The sequence below is a fragment of the Phycodurus eques genome, chromosome 9 (genome assembly GCF_024500275.1).
Source record: "Phycodurus eques isolate BA_2022a chromosome 9, UOR_Pequ_1.1, whole genome shotgun sequence".
In the NCBI taxonomy this organism is placed as follows: Eukaryota; Metazoa; Chordata; class Actinopteri; order Syngnathiformes; family Syngnathidae; genus Phycodurus; species Phycodurus eques.
Genome location: NC_084533.1, coordinates 12,795,633 through 12,818,870, shown reverse-complemented (window position 1 = coordinate 12,818,870; position 23,238 = coordinate 12,795,633). Strand labels below are relative to the sequence as shown.

Genomic DNA, 23,238 nt, shown 5'->3' with positions numbered 1-23,238 from the left:
GTTTACACATACGCCTCCGGAGGTAAAGATGGACGGGAATGGTACCCCGCTCTCTCCATGTCCTTGGGGAAGCTTTCCAGGTCCAGAGTTGAGCAGGTCCCGGAGACTGGAACCTTCAGGTTTGGAATGGGTCACGCTGGAGCCTAGTAAAAGGCTGTTAAAGAGCTTGGGACTGGAAGCCGAAGGCCTTGACAGGGTACTGAGTGAGTCCAGCCCAAAATGAGGCCGACTTTCCCGATTCATAATGGCGCGAAGTGAACCAGATTCTGAAAGGTAAAGAAGACAGCGATGTAAACACTTTGAAATTGAAAGACTAATTAATTAATAACAGTTCAGGTTATATCTCTTTCACCTCACCTTTTGTGTCATCCTTGGATTTCTGTGTGGCCAAGTCTGCCAGCCAGTGCAGAGCAGAGCTGTTTCCCTCTCCTGATGTCCGCAACTCCTTAGCGGAGGACTGTGCAAGGTTACTGAGGGATGTTGTACCACTGGTGGAGTTACTATTACTGCCCATACTTTCCCCAGCCCCGCCACTGGATGATACTGCTGTTTGTGGGATTTCAGTTTTCATAGTTGATGTTTCGCTTTCTGACTTTGGAGTTGTGCCAACAGCAGAGGCTGTAGCTCCGGGAATGCCAACACTGTTTGGCGTTGTCTGCTGAGACAAGCAAACCAGCTGTAAGAACGTATTGAACACAAATTACAATAATTATGTGAGAATCATGACATTATGATGCACCTGTGAAATCCCATTGGGGGCACTATGGCGGACTAGGGACTTAGTATGTCGACTGGCACAGGGGCAATTGGCTTTGATACCCCACTTTCCTCTTGCTAAGTGCACCATGTCACCTATGTTGTAAAGAGCTAAGAGAAACAAACAGTATTAACAATCAAACCTCATGACATCAAATTTACAGTTCAATCTTTATCTACAAAAGCAAGTTGTTACCTGTCCCAGGAATAATCTGTGTCGGCATGAGGTTCTCTGGCTCATGTGGTTGGCCCTTAGCACATTTCAACCAAGAGAAAACCCCATCCACTGGACCCTCTTCTAAGTCTAAAATATATAGCATATGGTTATAACACCACACTCAAAACATGTATTTAGGGTGGATTTAAATTGTACATACCCTGTATAATGGGAACCCTAAACTGACAGAGGAACTTCTAATTAAAGCCCACCAGTATAAATATGACGACTTACCATCTCTTGGTCTGTTCCTGCGAAGCCGATAGCAGTCCAGACACACTCCGAAGCCACACTTGCGGCACACCCAGTGGATGTTGAACAAAGTGGTCTCACACACGTCACACATTTCCCTCACACCTCGCACAGCACGTTTCCATGCTACTTTCTCTGAAGAAGCAGAAAGTAACGTAAATTCAGGATAGTCAATTAACATTTGAGTACCATATTTTCCAGACTATAAGCCGCTACTTTTTTCCTGCGCTCTGAACCCTGTGGCTTATGTAACGATGCGGCTAAAATATATTTTTTTCACTAACGGCTGTCAGGGGGCGCAATAAGTGCAAAAACAAGACAGGCCTAACTTGTTTAAACGTACTGCCAAAGTTGTTCAAACGTAATGCAAGGCTAAATGCTTAAAACATGACCGTTTCCCATAATGCACTAGGGTTTGGGCATGCGCAGATGCCTCCAGCATGTAAGACAACGCTAGTTTTTGGCGCACTCAACGCAAAACGCAGCACGACACGCACGAACGCAAACTTTTTTTTTTTTTTTCACACCCTCATCATGGAAAGTACAAGAATGTATGATGCAGCTTTTACGTTGGAAGCCATCGATCTGTCTATTCAGGAGGGAAATAATAGAGCTGCTGCACGTAAGCTTGGGGTTAACGAATCAATGGTGAGACGTTGAGACGGCAGCTTGAAGAACTGATGCAATGCCAAAAGACGACAAAGGCTTTCAGGTCATGAGAGCAGATGGCCCGAACTTGAAAATGTTCTTGAGGACTGGGTGAACACACAGAGAGCAGGCGGCCGAGGTGTATCCACCATGCAGATCCGACTGAAAGCTAAAAAAAAATAAATACAAAAATTAAAACAAACGGCAGAAAAATGTGTATTGAAGGTTTTCAAGGTGGACCATCATGGTGTTTTTGATTCCTGAGACGAAAAGATCTGTCCAATAGGGCGCGGACGAGTGTCAGCAACTCCCTCCAGACTACGAAGAAAAACCTCCACAAATTCATTGCAACAAAAACAGCCGAGAATTCCATCGGACCAGACGACATCATAAATATGGATGAAGTGCCTTTGAATGTTCGACCTGCCTCTAACTGTTAACAAGACAGGAGCGTCATTCATTATGGTGAAAACAACTGGCCACGAGAGAACGCACTTTACGTGTGTTTTGAGCTGCACTGCATCCGGACAAAAGCTTCCAACAATGGGGATTTTTAAGCGGACGACTATGGCAAAAGAAAAACTCCCAAAAGGCATAGTCAAAGTTAACAAAAAAGGGTGGATGATAGAAAGCTGAATGACTGAAGTGTTACAGTTTGCGTCCGGCAGGATTTTTTCACCGGAAAAAAGCATTGCTTGTTTTGGACAGTATGAGGGCCCATATAACAGATTCTGTGAAAGCAGCCATCCAGAGATCAAACTCAATTCCAGCTGTGATTCCTGGAGGTACAACAAAGTTTTTGTAGCCATTGGAAATCAGTGTGAATCGTGCTTTTAAATCGGCACTCCGAGGTGAGTGGGAGGCTTGGATGGCCAGCGGCGAGATATCTTTCACAAAAACTGGCCGCATGCGAAGATCACCCTTTTCTGAGGTCTGGCCAGTGGATCTTAAAAGCGTGAAGCAGTTTGAAAGAATCTACGATCAATGGATTTCGAAAGGCTGGACTGCTACGTGAGGAGAAAAGCACAATGTCAGCGGTAAACTGTGTCTCGAGATGAAAATTACATTGAGAGAGACACCGACAGAGACTGAAATGGTGCGTGACGGAGATGTTCTGATGCTCTTCAACTCCGACACTGAAGACAACGACTCCAGTGGTTTCAGTGAACAGGATGATGATGAATAAAAACAATGACTTTTCTGTTATGTTTGAGCCGTTTTACTGCCGTGTTACAGGCACTGTTTGGAAAGAATTAAGGTATGTAAATGAACAATTACAAAATCTTTGTGTAAATATCTAATTTCACAACGTATATATCCGCGGCTTATAGTCTGGTACGGCTAATATATGTTTAAAAAAAAAAAAAAAAAAAAAATTCTAAAAAATTTAGTGGGTGCGGCTTATATTCCGATGCACTCTATAGTCCGGAAAATACGGTAATTTTAATACTGTATTTCCTAAGAATAAATAGATCGCTTTGTACATACGGTGAGGTTCCACCATCATCATGGCCTCCTTCTCGGACATGACCAGCTGGCAGAACTGGTCACCCACATTGGCCAGGATATACTTGGACGTATCAAGGTCAAGGCCCTCTTGTACAGCGGGTGCAGGTAGCCACAGACCCATTGCCATTGAGTCGCTCTGCTGCGGGCTTAGGAAACCTTCAACACGCAACATACCCTTACGGGTGAAAGCCAACCTGGTCACAGTAAAAAGGATTAAAAAAATGATAAATTATCTGCCTTATTGATGAAACATGATCAAAGGTACGTAGCAAATACTTGCTATAATGGTGTACCTTCGGAAGTGGAAGAAACGACAAGCCACATTTGGATCATCATCTTCCTCACTATCGTCATCTGTGTTGCGAGATTTACGGTAGCGCTCCAGGCGACACTCACGGCACTTGTGCAAGTGAGGGGCCACGTTGATACACGAGCCATCCTGGAGGAAGGACTCACCAGACTGCTTAAGACGGCGCACTTTGCTCTGGTCTTTCAGTACAGACTGGCCCACTGGAAAAGAAAGTAATGTTAAATTGATTACTATTATATCAACTTTTATGCTTTTGACTTTCTTAAAACAAGGCTACCTTTGAAAGGCTTATTACGTGGACGGCTTTTAGAAGCGCCTTGGATTTTAGCTTTCTGCAGCATGGCTCCATCTTTTGCAGACTGCGATGATTCTCCATGGGCTTGGCCTTTGTCTGGCCCCTCCTCATTTTCACTCAGGTCTGACAGGTCACTGTTACTACTTAGGTCCGAGTCACGTTTGGTTGACTGTGCTCTTTCCTCCAAGGCAAACTTCTGAGTCAGGTTATGGTCAAAAGACACAGGCAGCTGATCTATTCTAGCGGGGCCAGTTGTTAAAAAGACAGAGCTGCCTGCCCTAGCAGGGCCAGCTGTACCAAAAACAGAGCTGCCTGAAGTGGATGATGGCATCTCCGCATCTACCTTTTCGTCTTTTATCAATGCGTCTTCATTCTGGGCCCTTTGACTCGAGGTTGGTGCTAGAGAGGTCGAAGAGCTGGGTGAAGCAGCAGATGAGCGCGCTAAGAAAGGTGACGATAGAATGGCCTTAGGTGGCTCTGCCATAGTGAAAAGATTGGGCTTGTTGTCAGAGTCAGACTCAACTCTGGAGAGTCCAGCAAACGACGTATGCATGTTTTTGTCCCCATACGCCAAAAATGGATTCGCTGGATCTTTGGAGCCCTGAAGAAAAAGGTTCTGATGGCTCTCTGAAGGATTAAAGCTAGACGACATCACCACAGCCCCTGTCAATGTACCATTATTACAACTCTTTAAAATATTTTGTAATCCAGATGCTGCTGTGGAACCACCTATGGCAGAGCCCCTTCCCGCAGCAGAACTACCCATGCCTGGAAATGCTGGTGAAGAGTTACTCAGCACACCATTTCCTGTTGGATGAATGTCAGGCGTTTTGGTCTGCAACGGCTTTTTCATCCCTTCTGGAGCAGACCTGAAAAGGCTTGTGGGCTCCTTATTGAGGGTTTCTGACACTGCAGCAAAGTAATTAGTATCCTTGGACTGGCTTTGAGCACCAGCTAGGCCTGGGTTGGAGTCTGAATTCTTTGACATGCACTGGAAAAACAAGTTTTGGTCTTGCTGGGATTGAGTCTCACTCTTATCTCTGCCAAAGCCAAATCCAAAGGGTCTGGGAGTGTCCTTGGAAGTTGCAGAACCAGTAGGAGCTCCATTGGTCTGTGAGGTAGCCTCTCCAAATACAGGAGCAGCAGGTAGAGTTGATGGTAGCCGATAACCCAATGCAGTCTTAGATCCCTGCGACATAGAAAAAGCCATTGTAGATGCAGTAGGTAGACAGAGATATCAATGATATATAGACTCGATATAATTTGCAGTGTATGCTACTGTGTTTCTTGTAAGACTTCATAAAATGACATGAACTCCACAATGTCAACATTTTCTGGCCTTTCTTGTCAACTGTTGAGCCTTGTGCTGTGTCTCCCGTCGTTTCTTTTGAGGTAAAACATCCCCCCCCCCCCCCCCCCCCATGCTCTCCCACTGCTGAGGTATACGGCTGAAACAGTACAAATAGTAGCACCTGTTGGGTCTAGGTGCTAATGTGCCATCCGCGTCAACTCGGTATGGTTTGAATCACACCACATGACTGGTTCAGCATGGAGCAACTCACATTAATTATTATTGACTATTCGTATTGTCTGTCAAAACATGGATGGATGCAATTTATCGAATTCTATCGACCTCATCTCATGCCTGTCCAGAAGGTTATTTTGAAATATGTATCCTTATCGTTTTATCCTAATTTAAGACAGTATTTTTGATGGACCGTCATAGCAGCTAAACAGCGAGACAGATGCCGATGAACCAAGCCGCCTCGTGGCCGACCCCTCAGAGCTCAGCCACCACAATCTTCTCCCCTCGAGTTGCAACATTTGTGACAGTTTCTTGCCTCGCGGTTTGGCATACGGGGGTTTCTTCCTGATTTGTTTTCCCATTGAACAGTCTATCAAACGTATTTTCTATTGATGTCGATCACGTCTATCGCAATACATATATTTACCGTTTTATCGCCCAGCCCGAGGTGCTATTGCTATTCAGCACAGGAATAACTACAATTTTCAGACAAAATAGCATTCATGACCCTTTAAAAAAAAAAAAAATGTTCATGCAAACACTATAAAAGGTACAAAGACTTCTGGTTGCCTTACCTCAGTCTGACTTCCCCAAGTGGGAGCCTTGGGAGGAAAGCCTCCAGAGCCAGACAGAGCCACACTCGGGCTGCTGTCAGAGGAAGACCAAGAAATGGTGACAGGCCCAGGAGAAACAAGAGCTGCAGTTTTGGAAAAGGATTTGGAGGCCTCTTCTCTGACTGGCATGGGGGCTGGGGAAGCTTTGAGGACTGGGGCTCCAGGGACCAGGCTTGGCATCTGGCCTAGAGAGGGGAAAGCGGTGGCAGAGAAGGGAGAGGGTGCTGGTTTGAGGGGAGGAGGGATAGGGGTAAGAGAAACCGAGGTGGTCGAATCTGCTGCACCTTGTGTGGAGAGCATTCGACCATTTTCTTTTACATGGGTGTAATAACGCATTTGGGTGGCATTTGACGGATCCATCTGGACGGATGAATTGCCGGGGGATGACACTTTACCCTGAAGAAAGCTCCCCTCTGATGTGCCGCCATTTCTGGTTGTGCTGCTGACTCTTTCACCAGAGTCTCCTCCCCACATGTCTGTCCCTTCCGTCAAGTTTTTGATGGAATCGTCACAGCTCTCCTCATCAGCTCCCAAATCTGCTGCTCCTTTAAAACGCTTCAAATTCATGTCTTCCTCCTCAGAGGAAGTCCTGCGTCTGCGACTATTATCACCCTTCAATGTTTCACTGTCCATCTTTCGCCAGCCATTCTTACCAACCTAGAAAACAATGATTGGAAGTTACTTAATGCAAATATCAAACAGTATTCAAAAGTAAAACATGTGAAGAGGTTTGGGACAAAATATCACTACTGCGATATACTTTATCTCTGAAGGCACAATATCGATACACCAAAATCAAAAATCAAATTTGGCAGTCAGATACTGAAATACTGTGTGTGCGGATGTGCACATTTTCATGATTTGAACTTAATGTGATGGGAAGCCCAATGTAATACTGTGCATTAAAGCGACCCATCATTACAAGCAAAATATTGTGATGATATTGTAGTAGTTATAATATTTTGAGGCAATTCCAACCATTACTGGGCCATATTCTCCCATATGTGTAAAGGCCTTTTCAAACTGCACTTGGCAAAGCGTCTGATGCCCTCGTGTTTCCCATTCACTGTGTCAACACGTTTTGACATGACGCCAAGCGTCGCGTCAATGCAAAAGATGTCTGAGGCTCAGCGTCGCGTCATTTGATAGAAAAATCTTCGTGTGTGTTCTTCGTTGGATTTCGTCGCTTCTTCGTTGGTTTTTGCCACTTCTTATTCGGGGCCGGAGGACTAGGCATCGAAACTGGGAACCGAAATTTTTTAATTTGAAGAATTCCGGGAGAACCGGAACGTCTGTTCTCGAGACGAAGGGAAGGGAACGAGTGACACCTTCCGAAAAGTTCAACTTTCATCTCATCAGTCCATATAATAATTTCCCAAATGTCTTGGTAATCATTAAGATGCTTTTTTGCAAATGTAAGACGAGCCTTTACTGTGCATCCGGAAAGTATTTTCACTTAATTTTACTTTTCCACACTTAATTTCACTTTTTCCACATATTGTTGTTACAGCCACTTCCCAAAATGAAATAAATTCTTTATTCCTAAAAATTGTACACACACCATTTCTTGATTGTACAGGTCTGGAGGTAATCAGTCTTGGGTGTGATTAGTGAATATTAACCAAAAATTGTGATTAGCCACAATTAACTCATTATTTAACAAGAGGGGTCATTATTTTTCACACAGGCCCAGGTAACTTTACTTTTCTTTCCTTAATACATGAAATTACCATTTAAAGTTCACCTGGGTTAGATTTGTCTGATATTTACATTTGTTTGACGAGCTTAACATTAAAGTGGGGAAACTACGCAAAATATAAGAATTTGAGGAGGGGGCTAATACTTTTTCACAGCACTGTATGTAGCTTCATGCCAGATACGCACTCTGGGAGGAGGGTTGCTCCAAAATGTGGGCGTTTCCTGTCAAGTCTGGCTTTTAAAGTATTCTCCTGTCAGCTTCAGCACATTTGCTCGCATGCATTTTAGAGGATGTAGTCAGTCAAGCGCCCGGAAAGGTGCAACATCATATTGCACTTCAAGTTTGGATGCAGATACAGTGTACGCCACATGTACAAATAATATTGTAAATTACACTCCCAGAAAGCTATTAACTGTATTTAAACTGCTGTTGTCACAAAGTATTTATTTTTACATACACCTATATTGACATGAACGCTCAGCTTTCCAGACAGACCAATCACCCCCAAACCGGTGCTTATGAATTCAACAATCTACTGTAGAGGACGCCTCCCCAACGACTGTACACAGAGAGACTGAACAAAAATATTTTAATGAGTTGATCAAAGAGAGAGTACAGCATTTTAGTTGTGAAATTTACTGGTGGAGACTAGCGGTGCGTTTGTTTCCGATGCTCACCTAAAAGGGGCAATTTCTGCTTCAAACGGCATCAGAAGACAAGCCTTTGGAGTTTTTTTTGTATTTTTATTTTTGTAAGATCAGACGAGCTTGTTAAAAGAGAACAAGCACAAGGCACCCACTAATTACAGCAACTACAGTCATTGTAATGGTTCAATCGTGAGTTGCATATTTAATCATTTGTTTCTATTTGCATGTATACCGGTCCATCAAAATGCATGAGTAAAACTGGTCTGTGGTGCAAAATAGGCTGGGGACCACTGATCTAGCGCGGCAGACAAGTCCCCTTTTTTATTGATCGACCTCCAAACATAAATTACTTTAATTTGAAAGATTTCATACTGAATTTGAAAAATGCTCTCCTTCAAAGTGTGTAGCCAGAGTGGTCCACACATCCCGACTGGCCGACGACACACCCGCTACATAAGGTATTTTCAAATTATGAATGTGCTAAATCTTTTTCAGGGATTTAGATGACATTCACAAGAAAAAGTACACATTCCAGGATTGCAATGCAGCCTACGATGTCAATGAATCCCAGCACTTTGGTGTTTCTGCATTTATTCCCAGGTTACATGCAGTGGGTGTGTCAGTAGTCTAGACATGAGAATCTGCGTAGATAAAAAGTGTACAGGCCCAGGTGCAAAGAAAATAATAATAATAAAATAAAATAAAAAAATTAAAAATACAAATTATTTTTAAAAATGTACATGGTTGTCTTGCTTTTCCTTTCGGCTTGTCCCATTTGGGGTCGCAACAGCGTGTCATTCTTTTCCGAGTAAGCCTATCTCCTATCCAACCTCCTCTCTAACACCAACTGCCCTCATTGTCCTCCCTCACTACATCCATCAACCTTCTCTTTGGTCATCCTCTCGCTCTCTTCTTGCCTGGCAGCTCCATCCTCATCATCCTTCTACCAATATACTCACTCTCTCTCCTCTGGAGGCATTCAAACCAACGAAGTCTGCTCTCTCTAACTGTCTCCAAAATATCTAACCTTTGCTCTCCCTCTGATGAGTTCATTTCTAATCCAATCCAACCTGGTCACTCCCAGAGAAAACCTCAACATCTTAATTTCTGACACCTTCACCTCTGCTTCCTGTTGTCTCTTCAGTCCCACTGTCTCTAATCCATACATCATGGCTGGCCTCACCACTGTCTTGTAAACTTTGCCCTTCATCCGAGCAGAGACGCTTTTGTCTCATAACACACCTGACACCTTCCTCCACCCGTTCCAACCTGCTTGGACCCGCTTCCTTACCACACTTTCCATTGCTCTGGACTGTTGACCACAAGTATTTAAAGTCTCCCCCCTCGCTATCTCTTCGCCCCTCTCATTCATGCACATATATTCTGTTTTACTTCAGCTAATCTTCATCCCACTCCTTTCCAGTGGCTGCCTCCACCTTTCTAACTCTTCCTCCACCTGCTCCCTGCTTTCACTGCAGATTACAATGACATCTGCAAAAATCATAGTCCATGGGGATTCCAGTCTAACCTCATCTGTCAGCTTTTCCATCACCACTGCAAACAGGAATGGGCTTGGGGCTGATTCCTGATGCAGTCCCACCTCCACCTTAAATTCCTCTGTCACACCTACAGCACACCTCACCACTGTTCTGCTGCCCTCATACATGTCCAGTATTATTCTAACATACTTCTCTGCCACTCCAGACCTCCGCATGCAGTATTACAGTTTCTCTCTGGGTACTTTATCATAGGCTTTCTCTAGATTTACAAAGACACAATGTAGCTCTTTCTGACCTTCTCTGTACTTTTCCCATCAACACCCTCAAGGCAAACAATGCATCTGTGGTGCTCTTTCTAGGCATGAAAACATATTGTTGATCGCAAATACTCACAACTGTCCTGAGTCTAGCCTCCACTACTCTTTCCCATAATTTCATTGTGTGGCTCATCAACTTTATTCGTCGAAAGTTCCCACAGTTCTGTAAATCACCATCGTTCTTAAAAATGGGCACCAACACACTTTTCCTCAGCCATCTTCTTACCCACTAGAATTCTGTTGAACAAGCTGATCAAAAACTCCACAGCTACCTGACCGAGATGGCTCCATACCTCCACAGCTATGTCACCAGGACCAACTGTCTTTTCATTTTTCATCCTCTTTAGTGCCTTTCTAACTTCGCCCTTACTAATCATTGCCACTTGCTGGTCCACCACACTTTCCTCTTCTACTCTTCCTTCTCTCTCATTTTCCTCATTCATCAAGTCCTCAAAGCATTATTTCCATCTATCCAGCACACTACTGGCACCAGAAAACACATTTCCATCTCTATCCTTAATCATCCTAACCTGCTGTACATCCTCACAAGCTATAAACTCATCTGAAATCTCCCCTTTCATAGCCTAAGAATGTGGAGAAAGTTATTTTACTCAACTCAGCAATTTCTTGAACTTAAATTGACTTTTTGACAAATTTCAAATCAGGTTTCCGAACTCATCACAGTACAGAATCTGCTTTTATCAAGTGCTAAATGATGTAAGGTTGACTACTGACTCGGGAAAGGTGTTAATTCTGGTCTTGTTGGATCTCAGTGCGGCTTTTGATACGGTAGGTCATAATATACTGCTGAACAGGTTGGAAACATGGTGGTTCAATCTTACCAAATGGTAATGACCTACGGTGTCCCTCAAGGGTCAGTTCTTGGACCCCTCCTGTTCAGCCTGTATATGCTACCCTTGGGTCAAACTCTTCAGAACTTTAATTTTGACTGTCATACCCATGTAGAAGAGACACAGTTATATCTACCAGTGTCTCCAGATGACTACAGTTCAATTGAGGTCTTTTGTCACTGTCTAAAACATAACTGTTTTATGAAAAGTTTTGGAATGGGAGGAAGAGGATTTCTAGACTTGTCGTCAAACCCTACGTTTGAGCCGATCAGGAGTTCAGAGCCAGTTTGACTTACACGAGCGGCTATTTAACAGCTGCACAACAGGAACTGAAAGTGGTCCCTACTGGGTCGATGCGACGGAGGACGCTGGGGAAGGCACAACACAATATCGCGCAGAACACATTGGAAATACAGAAGGGTATGTGTATGTATATAAATACTGTATATATTTGCTCCAGCAGTCATTACTAGTGCAAAACCCAGTGTCTTTCACAGTCACCAGTACATGAAATGTAAACAAGGTTTCGATCTGGTATAAACTTACTCCAAATTACTTGAATCAATTTGTACCGTTTAGTGCATAACCACCACCAATCGTAGAGTCATAGCACATGCAAAGAAGTCCTCACCGCCTTCCAGCATCGCTTCTCACATGAATCATGGGGCGACCCAACTGCTGAAGGCAAAATTGTTGGCACCGCAGCTGGTTTCAGCCTGGGTCGAACTATGTCCATGTATCAAATACTGTCTGCTAAATGTTTCCGAAAACACACCGGTTCAAATATTACGTACGCACGCTTGCTCGGCAGCCACAAATATCCAGCTACCCCCCACCTGCCAATTGACTTCCGGATCCACTGGTCATGTATTGCTTCATCACTTGGATAGCTAAAGAAGCTCTTGACTCCCCACAACATTAGTAGAACCAGCTGCCTCACAATAAAACATTGTGAAACAGAAAAATACACGAATAAACTGCACAAAGACGTCTGTGTGTGTATGTGTGTGCCAATGCCGAATGAACATAGGGAATGGCTCCCGTTAAATCACAGTCAAAGATAGCCAAAGATGGACAGTCGTGAGATTTATAACACAGACGATACATTCTAAGTTGCTTTTATCGATTAAACTGCTGCATATCTGCTACATAATCACCTCGAAATGTCAGTTATAGTTTGTAACGGGGTTCTAGAGGTATCTAGAGGAATTTTTTCATATCTGACCTTGAAACATGTCAAATAGGACAAGTATTATTGAATCAGCTGCATTTCTGTTGTGTCCATTGTATTCTTCAGGTAATATACCTTTCGTAGCACCAGGCATTAAAATGAAGAAATTGAAGAAACAAGTCCACTGTAATTTTTTGTTCCCCCCACATGACTGTATATGTAAGGGAAAATTTATAAAGCCTTACCTCTTCGTCCCCCAGCATGACATGTATGACGCGGGGGTCCACCAGCTGCTTTTCTTCATTCTATAGCATAAAAGTGCAGTGTTAATAAATCATGATTTACCCACTCTCTCTCTCTCAATTATTATACAAGTCAATTGTCAACTAAAACAATCACCTTATCCAACATAATCTCCATTATGTGTGAGATCAAGTCGTGTTGTGAGACAAGTCCCAGAGCCCAGCATTCCTCAAGCTCTGGCTGGTACACACATACCCTTCGTCCTTGAATTGTGTACGAGCCTGTGGGGGGAAAAAAAAAAAAAAAAAAAAAAAAAAGTAAGGGTTCACATTCAAACCCTATCAGGTCTTTATGGAGAAAAGTGGATCTGGATAGTGAATGCCTTATGAAGCCATATTTAAGGTGGACTTAGTATTAAAAATACAATACAATTCAATCCAAATACACCCAAACCTTCAACACAATTTCGCAAGGAATAAAAGCGAGAACACATAGGAGTGGGATTGACGTTTGAACACTTCTTACCCTTCCTGAGAATCTCCTGCAGTTCAAAATCACTTCGCCAGCTGGAGATGGCAGTCTGCACAGAGGGTTGCTCCAACAGCAGTGGATGCCTTATGTCTTTCTCAACCTGCAAGAGAACACAAAACATTGTTCTCAATGCTCTATTGCTTCTAACAGACACAACATCCACAAATACAGTTTAGATTTTTGCGCCAATTTATTTCAAATATCATTATTAGACTTTACTGATCGGCCTGATGGGTATCGGCCGATAATTAGCTTTTTATGCTGTTCGGCTTTAATGTCATAATTTGCAGATCCGATCGATGACGTCATTGATCGGCTCCGCAAAAGACATTTACTCCGCGTCGCCATTGTATACAGTATATTTGAATTCAAAAGCTAGTTTATTTTTAGCCTTGTCACATATCTTTGGACGTAATACTGTAAATATCTTGCAACCAATAAAGTTATTTAAAAAAACATGTCTGTGGTGTGGGACAGACAACACGTCTGAGACAGACAACATCTAATGCGTGGATCAGACTACAAGACAAATTCACGATTGCACTATGTCAGACTACTGCAATAAAATCTTGTATTCAACTCAAAGGCAAATACACTCGTTAGCCTGGCGACGACATCGCGACGCGTGTATTATAAGAACAAAATGGGGGGAAATGTTGTCACTGGTGCTCGGGAGATTACGTTCATTTAAGGCTTGCTTGAGATATGTTCGCGTACTTTTAATACGATACGGCTCGCAAACAGGCAACAAAGCGTTATGTAGCCTAGCAAGCTAATGCTAGCACTAACGGCACTAACGTGCGTAAACATGCTGGCATTCTGTTGAATCATGCTCGAAAGTTTCGGTGTGCATGAAGTAATTTAATTAGAATATAGTAATTCAACTACAGTAAGTTAGCTCTCATTATTTCTGTCATGTTGGTTTGACCTCACTGAATAGAATACATGACCTGACAAGTGATTTCCAACCCTTATATGTGCCTTCACCCTTAGTGAAGGCACATATTTTACAATTGGATAATCTCACAGCAAACCAACAAAAATGTCACAAAAAGTAGATGCACAGTAATTACTGTATATACTTCCTGCCATTTAATAGAAGAGCATTTCTTTTTTCTGTCTGTCATTATGCCTCACTGGTATAAATAGAGGAACAAAGATACATTTCTTGTAAATGAATAATTTTTTGAGCAGTTAAGTAAAATTTGATAATTTCCCATGGCACCCCTAAAGATTGCTCATGGCAGACTAATGTGGCAGACTAATGTGCCACGGCACACTGGTTGGGAATCACTGGACTAGAGAATGAATACTCAGTATACAAGTATATACAGTAAATGAAAAAGTCATTTAAAAAGACATTGGTCCATCTTGTGATCGGGTATTCTTTTTTATTTATTATTATTTTTTTTTTTAAACTCGCCGATCGGTGAACGGCCACAAAAATCCATGTAAAGCCTAATTTTTATTGTTTAGTCCTAACATTTTCTGTCATGTTTGATATCATCATTTAAAATTGGGGAAAGACAAATAATAAAAGTCAAACTAACATACACACCTCAAACCGGTGGATAGACTTTTTGTCAGGTAGGAACTCAAGACTGTTGGTTCCAAAATACTGCACCGGAAGCACAGATCCTAAACCCACTCTGTCCACTATTGAATGGAAAGCCTGTGGAAGAAAAAAAAAACAAAGTATACCATTGATTTTTGCATTAAACTTGACAAAGCAAACTGTAAGTGGAAAAACGCATAATCTAATTCAAATCAGGGAAACCCTTGTTTAGGGTGCCATTGCAGCAGAAGCCAATAACAATATACATCAACAAAAAAACATTTTATAAAACGACAAATTTATTAAGTCAAAGTTTCAAATTAGGGACGCATCGATACAGACACCGCATGTCGCCGCTATGCTCCTCCCTGCTCAGCTCTGACCAAACCAGCCGTGCTACTATCACAAAGCAGCAGCGGCATGGCACTTTGGGCAAGAATAAGTAGTCATCGATGGTGTCATAAAGTATAACTTCTGATGTCCTCTCAAGAGTTTTAGTTTATAACTTGTGGTAATCTCAAGAAGCAGTCTTGTATTTCTTTTTACTCACTTTATTTTGTAGTTAACACAGAGGTGACACAGATCCCTGTGTGTAGATCCACTTGACTCCATGTTTTTCTTCATAGTGTCAGACTGTCATAGTGCCATAGCCAGACTGAGCTACCATATCACTAAAATGCCTTGTGTTACAAGCATTATCCATCCATATTCCGTACCGCTTATCCTCACTAGGGTCGTGGGCATGCTGGAGCCTATCCCAGCTATCTTCGGGCGAGAGGCAGGGTACAACCTGAACTAGTTGCCAGCCAATCGCAGGGCACGTATAAACAACCTTTTGCACTCACATTCACACCTATGGGCAATTTACAGTCTTCAATTAACCTACAATGCATGTTTTAAGATTGGATCAAAAACTATGTTACAAAATCCTGAAAACAAGCAATAAAACCAATAACAAAAAATATGTATTTAGATTCCAACATAACCACTGCTTAACTTAAACAAGTATATTCTGCAATTGAATAGATTAAATAAAAAAATAATTAGAAAACTATGGAAAATAACCTCAATAAATACTACAAATTATACTTTTTAATCGCAAAATAACAATTCAAGCTCAATTGTTATTTTCTTACTGTCAGTATATGGTGGGAACAAAATGCGGTTTCTCCACATATGCTGCAATGCACACAACAAGAGACGTGCATTAACAAAGAAAGTAGAAGTCATGATCGAATTTTGTTAATATAACTAATTTCTCAGAGTTTGAAGAATATATGCCTGAGTGTGTTGTTATATTGCATATTTGTATGCGTTTAGCCTTTGATGCTCACTTTTCGTTAGCTCGTCAATGGTGTTTTTTGTTCATTGTGTGTTAGCTTTGAGCTAGCGATAAAAACTTCTTTTTACAGTCAACTTCAAGTGGAGTGTCAATAAATGACTTGAAGCAAGCAACATTCTCTATTACTCCTTACTACTATGTTAACACCTTAGCAACCAGTATTTGTGATCACGTGGGCTCTGCATGCCTTACTACTATGTTAACACCTTAGCAACCAGTATTTGTGATCACGTGGGCTCTGCATGCCTTCCGGACGCTGGTGGATAGAAGTGCTGGATCAGAGCATGGAATGGACTGCTTGGAGTTGTAAAAATTTGTGATTTTAGATCCAGTCCGATCCGATACTCGTTTTTTTTGCTGATAATGGAGCAATATTCGATCTAAAAGATCGGATCGGGAAACCCTGACATGAAAGCTAAGCGGACGGAAGTAAATACTGAATGTGTACTGTAGCTTTGTAACTTTGGTTGAAACAGTTTACCCATCTACAAGTGTGAACAAAACCTGACACTCACCAGAGCAGGCCAGGCTGTGGTTGATCCAGAAGTCACAGTAGCAGCACTCCTATTGGCCCAAACAATTGAATCTTCCACCAACAGAGCCTTAACAGCTTCATCGTACACCTGCACCCACGAACACCGCTGCGAAGCATTCTCAAACTCCACAAATACCTGCAGGTGAAAACTATCCATCAGTTACCCACAATGCAAGTCAAATCCATCAATTTTCCGTACCCGTTACCTTCACTAGGGTTTTAGCCAAAATGTGGTTTCAGCAAATGATGTGCATTCATTTTGAAGATCTAAGAGCCTTGACATTAAATATTACTTTATACACTGGCGTGCTCACATTGTAACCTCTACAGCCTTAACAAGGTTTACAAGGTTACAAACGGCACACAATGAAAGACTTTGAGGGGCTTAGAAATGTCATGCGGCTCAAGAAGGCACACTCAGTTACCGCCGTACTTGCTGTCATTAAATACAGTGCATCCGGAAAGTATTCACAGAGTTTCACTTTTTCCACATTTTGCTATGTTACAGCCTCATCTCAAAATGGAATAAATTCAAAATTCTACACACAACACCCCATAATGACAATGAGAAAAAACTTTATTCAATATTTTTGCAAATTTATTAAAAATAAAATACTAAGACATCACATGTACGTAAGTATAAGACTTTGCTCAATACTTTGTTGATGCACCTTTGGAAGCCTCAAGTATTTTTTAATATGACGCCATACACCTCTCTCTCTTAGCACACCTCTCTTTGGGCAGTTCCGCCCATTCCTCTTTGCAGTACCTTTCAAGCTCCATCAGGTTTGAGGGAGACTGTCAGTGCACAGCCATTTTCACAACTCTCCAGTGATGTTGGCTCAAATTCAAAGCTGGGATCTGGCTGGGCCACTCAAGGACATTCACAGAGCTGTCCTGAAGCCTCTCCTTCATTGTCTTGGCTGTGTGCTTAGGGTCATTGTCCTGTTGGAAGGTACATCTTCGCCCCCGTCTGAGGTCCTGAGCACTCTGGAGCAGATTTTCATCCAGGACATCTCTGTCCCTTGCTGCATTCAACTTGCCCTCACTCCTGACTCGTCTCCCAGTTCCTGCCTCTGAAAAACCTTTCCACAGTATGATGCTGCCACCACCGTGCTTCACTTTAGGGATGGTATTGGTCAGGTGATGAGCGGTGCCTGCAGACTCCAGGTGGTTCGGAACGTCTTCCATTTAGCGGTGGTGGAGGCCACTGTGCTCATTGGAACCTTTAAAGCGGCAGAAATGTTTCTGTACCCTTCCCCAGATTTGTCCCTTGAGACAATCCTGTCTCAGAGGTCTACAGACAATTCCTTTGACTTCATGCTTGGTTTGTGCTCTGACATTCACTGTCACCTCTGAGACGTTAAATAGACAGGTGTGTGCCTGTCCAAATCATGTCCAATCAACTGAATTTACCACAGGTGGTCTCCAACTAAGCTGTAGGAACCACTCAAGGATGATCAGTTGAAACATGACGCACTTGAGCTCAATTTTGAGCTTTGTGACAAAGTCTTCCCCCAAGAGTTCATGCTTTTACGGCTGCAAAGGGTACACTAACATCATATTAAACCATATGGATTTAGATTGGAATAACACTTAAAACATGTGTGAGTCAATGCATGTAAGCCAATACTTTTGGCAATATAGTGTATGTTTTACATTTTTCCAAATAAGTATAATGCTGCGGATAAAAACAATACATGAACAATTTTTGTATTTGTATCCATGCAAAACTTTACTCGTGATAGTAAAGAGAAGTACTGTGATAAAAAAAAAACCTTACAATCAATGTACAATGGTGAATTGAGCTGTGATAAATCTTTGCTGGAAACCCCCACTTTTGACATAAAACCAAGTTCCACAGGATAGTCCTAATGCACTTACCACACTTTTGACAAAGAGGTTTTCAATTTCTTAGCACGTTTGTCTTATGACTTAACACAACAGTGATTTCCTTGAATATAGTGTAACACAACAACCCTAAAGAAATCCACTGGAATGAAGCATCAGCTGAGGTCTGTTGACTGCAGTGGCCAAAATAAATTTACAAGAAATACAAATAAGAACTCAATAAAGAAACTCCTCGCTATATTGGATGTAGGGCTGTCACTATCAAATATTTTTAGAATCCATTATTCTATCAATTATTCCATCGATTAATCAAATAATTGCATAAAATGTATTTCAAGTTCATTACAAAATATTTTTTTCCTGATTAGTGTTTATGATCTGATTATTGCCATTTATTTGGTATTGTTTTATGCTTAAACAAACTAAATAAAAATTAGGCAATATCACAAGAGGGAGTGATGTTTTACCAACATTGTTGAGACAGCTGCAAATAACAATTATTTTTACAATAGATTAAGATGACTTTTATTTCCATAAATTGAGTAGGATTCAGTTACTGGTTTGGGCCATAACAGAAAATGGCAAAAATGTTCATCATTGTTTTCCAAAGTAAAAGCAAATGTTTTCAATGTCTTCTTTCATGTAGGAATACAGAAATCTCAGAATATTTACTGTTGAGAGGCTGAAATCAGAGGATTTGGACAATTATAAATTAAACTATGGCTGCAAGCGCTTAATCCATTATCAAAATAGTTAATTAATTTGATGATCGATTAGTTTTCGATAAATCAACTAATTATAGCTCTAATAGGTTGCATATGTTTGATGGAGTAATGTATATTGGGAAGTAACATCTCAGCGTTCAAAATAATTTACAGCATCGACGAAGGCTCTGCCATAGATTTTAAAAAAGTATTATCTTGGGGAAGGTTTTCTTCAACTACCTAATTGGTTTCATTTATGTAGGTCACCCACCTTCATCCACCTCAACGTGTTTCTTAGGCAGCCTTACACAGCGCAGAATGACCATCTTTGCCAAATCCATTCCAATGCTTGAAATGTTGATTGAAAACACTGTCGTCGCTGGTAAACAACGACCTTAAATGAAGTGTTTCGCAACTTATAAGGCCGCTAAGTAGACTAAATACAGCTGGCAAGCTAGAAGCTAATGTTACTTGTCATTGCAGAAGGAGAGCACAAACAATCTAATAGTCTTTCTTTTGCAAACATTTAATCCGAGTAAAGATATTTCTTTTTGGGTGCTGGAGACTTTTAGTAATATTTCAGAAGGTGGTTGACACGCGTTAATATGGTAGAAAGCGAACAATGCGAAGGCCGGAGAATCCTCGGTCTCGAGTTTGGCTTCAGCCGACTGCCTGTGACGTTAGCAAGCTCGTTGGTCGGACATAGCAAAGCTGCTGCTGTGTCAACAGATGTAGCCGCATTAACGCAAGCGCAAATCGGGTGAGAAAACAAAACAACAACTGTGAGATATTAAGACTTCGCTGGTTGTTATTTCGGTACACTGCGCGACAGCACACCGTATGTAAACACCGACCGTCAGTCCCGCAGCAGGAGTTGTTGTTGTCGCCTCTCCTCCGCTAGCCTCCGGGACGCCCAGGCCAATGACGCTCACTGCCCGCACCGTCCCCCGCAGCCAGTCCCGGGCTCGCGGCGTCTGCTCCGACTCGGATCCGTTGGCAGTCCCTCCGTCGCCGAGGAGCAAGAGTAGACGTTTTCCAATCAATTCAAGAGACTCCCCCATGTTTCGCCCGCAAACTAGCTGCCTCTATCGAGCCAGCATGAACGGTGTTAACTTCCTCGCTCGGATGCGAACTCGAAAGTGCGAAAAGACGAACAAGGGAGGGGGGGGATAGCCTATAGCCGCCGCAAATTGTGCCGCTAAATACACCGCAAACTGGAAATCGAGCGGCGTACCGGACGGCGACAGGGAATTGACAACGACTGAGATTATTATTGTCCTCGGTGATGTACGCGACTACCCTACTACGTCCGCCATTGAGCCCTGCAACAATCAAACGCACTCCTCGTAGGCAAGCAGCACTGCGGACACACGGATCATGTCTGGGCGAGCAGCGACCTCTAGTGGCTAAACTCCAAATTACACTCCGTACCACTGCGGAAGGGTGGCTAGTTGCAGGGACAACAAAACCTCGCCCGCAGTTCTTCCTCGTTTCTTGATGTGATGAAGGAGATCGGCGTCACACACATAATAAGTTGAACGAAACGTTCAACACTCGCGCTTCTCTGATCTTCAGATAAACACATTTCACCCAGTAAACGGCAATGCAATCAATGCATTTCCGTGCCACTGCTAACTAAAACCACAACAATAAAAGTCCACTTTCTTTCATGAATAAGGAGATCAGCGTCTCACACACACACACACTACGACGTTAATGCAACGTCGAACACACGCCCTTCTCTGATCTTTATACAAACACAATACTTCACCTAGTTCAACTGTTTTAAACAGAAGTGCAATCAATGTATTTATTCTGCTGACCTAAGCACTACCAGAACCACTGACCTCAACTCGAATAGTTTCAACTCGAATATTTCCCCCCAGTAGTCGATTACCTTCATTTCGGAGCATTTCTCTGTTTAGGTGGAAATATATATTTAGGTGATATATTTTGGGTCCAATCAGGTTTGGGCCTCGATGTGCTGTCTAATTTACCCAGGGCCTTCAAAATCAGTAGTGCTGGCCAATTGAAACTTAAATTAGACTAGATTAGCAACGGGACTGATTCTGTAACCGATCATATTTCAAATGTGTCCTTACTTTGAAAAAATATATCTTTATTTAACAATACAAGTACGATGAAGTCAATTATACAGTGTAATATGTACATATTGTATACACAACAAACACAAAGAATAACCTTACAATGAAACAAGTAAAAATGCCAGGGGTCAATCAAATTCATCCTCACAGGACCACAGAGCTGGCCCTCGATGACGTCAGCATTTTTCCGTCCTCCGGTTGACCAGAGCTTGCTACAGTCAAGTTCGACTCGCAAAAAAAAACAAGTTTGTAGCAATCTGCTTACATCAATACATTTAATAATCGTGTATTTTTTTATTTTATTTTTTATAATGTTGATACATGATTTTGAACTGCTCAAAATTATATACCGGGTACCTTGCACAGGTGCATGCATACTGTGATATATATATATTATTGTTTTTTAATTTATATACATTTTTGCATAGTATTGGAATGCCCTCGGACGTGCTCACGGATGACATAATCGTTGACGCCTTTCATTCGCTTTATTCTCATGAGCGGTAACATTAAAGACTCTGACTTGAGCCAACGTTCAAGCTTATGTCCCTTTTGTACTTTCATCTGAAATGTTCCTTTGCGCCTTCATCTTTGTTGACAACTGCCAATCATTCAGAGTTAAAGATATTACAGGATTGACGCTTTCCTGGGAAAATACGTTGTTATACTTGCCCTATTAAAAGTGACCACTGTATGGCGCTAAACAACCAAAAACATATCACTGTGAGATGGGAGTCAGATGCAACAGAATTTACCTTCAGGGTCAGCAATGAAATATTAACTTGTGTTGTTGTTTTTTTTTCCCGTTTTTTTTCTCGTGTTAATCAAATCAGATAATCCTTTAGAATGGCAGTACGGTGTCCTAGTGGTTAGCGTCTCTGCCTCACAGTTCTAAGAGTGTAGGGTTCACATCTCAGTTGTCCTGCGTGAAGTTTGTATGTTTTCTTCCACCTTCCGAAAACATACGTTTGGTTAATTTGTCAAATATTCCATACGTGTGAATTTTAGTTTGTTTATTCAGGACTCGCCCTGCGATTGGCTGGCTGGCTGTACCCCACCTCTCACCCATAGTCACCTGGGGTAGACTCCAGCTCACCCGCGACTCTAATGAGGACCAGCAGAATAGATACTGGATGAATGAATCTTTTAGGATGGTGACTCGTATATTGGTAACAAATCACATTCATTTATTCATAGCGCTGTAATTTTGTGTTTAAGATACAAGCTGGTTTACTTTCAAATTGTTATTTCAAAATAATTCTTCCCCATAGGAAGTGATGTCGAGTGAAACAATCTGTGTTTCACTCTACAATCAAACAACAATAAAAATTCCCATGGAAATGTCATACACGTTAAAGAGAAGTTAACCACTATACACTGTAATAAAACTAAAATGAAGTCCAGGCATACCTTCAACAACTGCAGAAGCCTCTCTGTGTGCGCCTGCATGGGGTCAGAGGTCATCCTAAAACAACCTTGAGCCTAGTGGCGCAGATCCAATGTTACTTTCCATAGGCCATGTTTCAGACTGTCTGACTCTGCTGTTGGGTAAAATAAGGTGTTGAATGTTTTATGAGTATGTCCAAGTATAGATGGTATTATTATTATTTTTAAAGACCTAATTGGTAAAGAACTGTGGTTTACCTCTGGTTTCTATAGGCTTTAAAAGCAGTTGTCGGGGTGCGGGCGACTCAATGTTTTCCACTGACTAGACCTCTCCCAAAAACTGCAGAATTTGATTCTGATACTTGCTAGCTGTCAATAATCAATAACGTTGTCTTTATTCACCAGGCTGGTATCAACAATGTCTTTTATCAGCCTCATAGTCTCTTAATTTGAAAAAGGAGATCAACCTGATATAACACAGAAGCTTGACTGTCACATAATAAACAGGAAGGTGTATTTCTGGAAAATGCAAGCATTGTGTAGTGCAAATTAATGTATTTACACTAGGACTTGTCCGGTAAAATCATTTGTGAATAGATCTCGTTTTATTAATTTTATTACGACAACATACTGCACTATATCCCCTATAGTGCTGGCTTGTCCTCATTAGGGTTGT

General features: G+C 41.9%; 1 protein-coding gene across 4 annotated transcripts in view; it reads right to left on the bottom strand.

The window, feature by feature from the left end:
* The window catches only part of kdm3b (lysine (K)-specific demethylase 3B), a 30,381-nt gene extending 9,946 nt beyond the window's left edge, over nt 1-20,435 (bottom strand). The window contains exons 1-16 of one of the 4 annotated variants that reach the window (XM_061685264.1): nt 19,926-20,434; nt 16,497-16,652; nt 14,643-14,756; nt 13,079-13,184; nt 12,710-12,834; nt 12,556-12,615; nt 6,411-6,783; nt 6,088-6,311; nt 3,970-5,176; nt 3,676-3,892; nt 3,362-3,576; nt 1,208-1,360; nt 953-1,060; nt 740-867; nt 358-658; nt 13-266 (exon numbers count right to left, since the gene is read on the bottom strand). In XM_061685264.1, the coding sequence (XP_061541248.1) occupies nt 13-266; nt 358-658; nt 740-867; nt 953-1,060; nt 1,208-1,360; nt 3,362-3,576; nt 3,676-3,892; nt 3,970-5,176; nt 6,088-6,311; nt 6,411-6,783; nt 12,556-12,615; nt 12,710-12,834; nt 13,079-13,184; nt 14,643-14,756; nt 16,497-16,652; nt 19,926-20,132 (3,948 nt within the window). In that variant the 5' untranslated portion in view covers nt 20,133-20,434. Of the gene's footprint in view, nt 1-12; nt 267-357; nt 659-739; nt 868-952; nt 1,061-1,207; nt 1,361-3,361; nt 3,577-3,675; nt 3,893-3,969; nt 5,177-6,087; nt 6,784-12,555; nt 12,616-12,709; nt 12,835-13,078; nt 13,185-14,642; nt 14,757-16,496; nt 16,653-19,925 lie in introns of all 4 variants that reach the window. The other 3 variants (XM_061685263.1, XM_061685260.1, XM_061685262.1) reach the window with 3 other exon arrangements.
* Between the last annotated feature and the right edge of the window lie 2,803 nt (nt 20,436-23,238).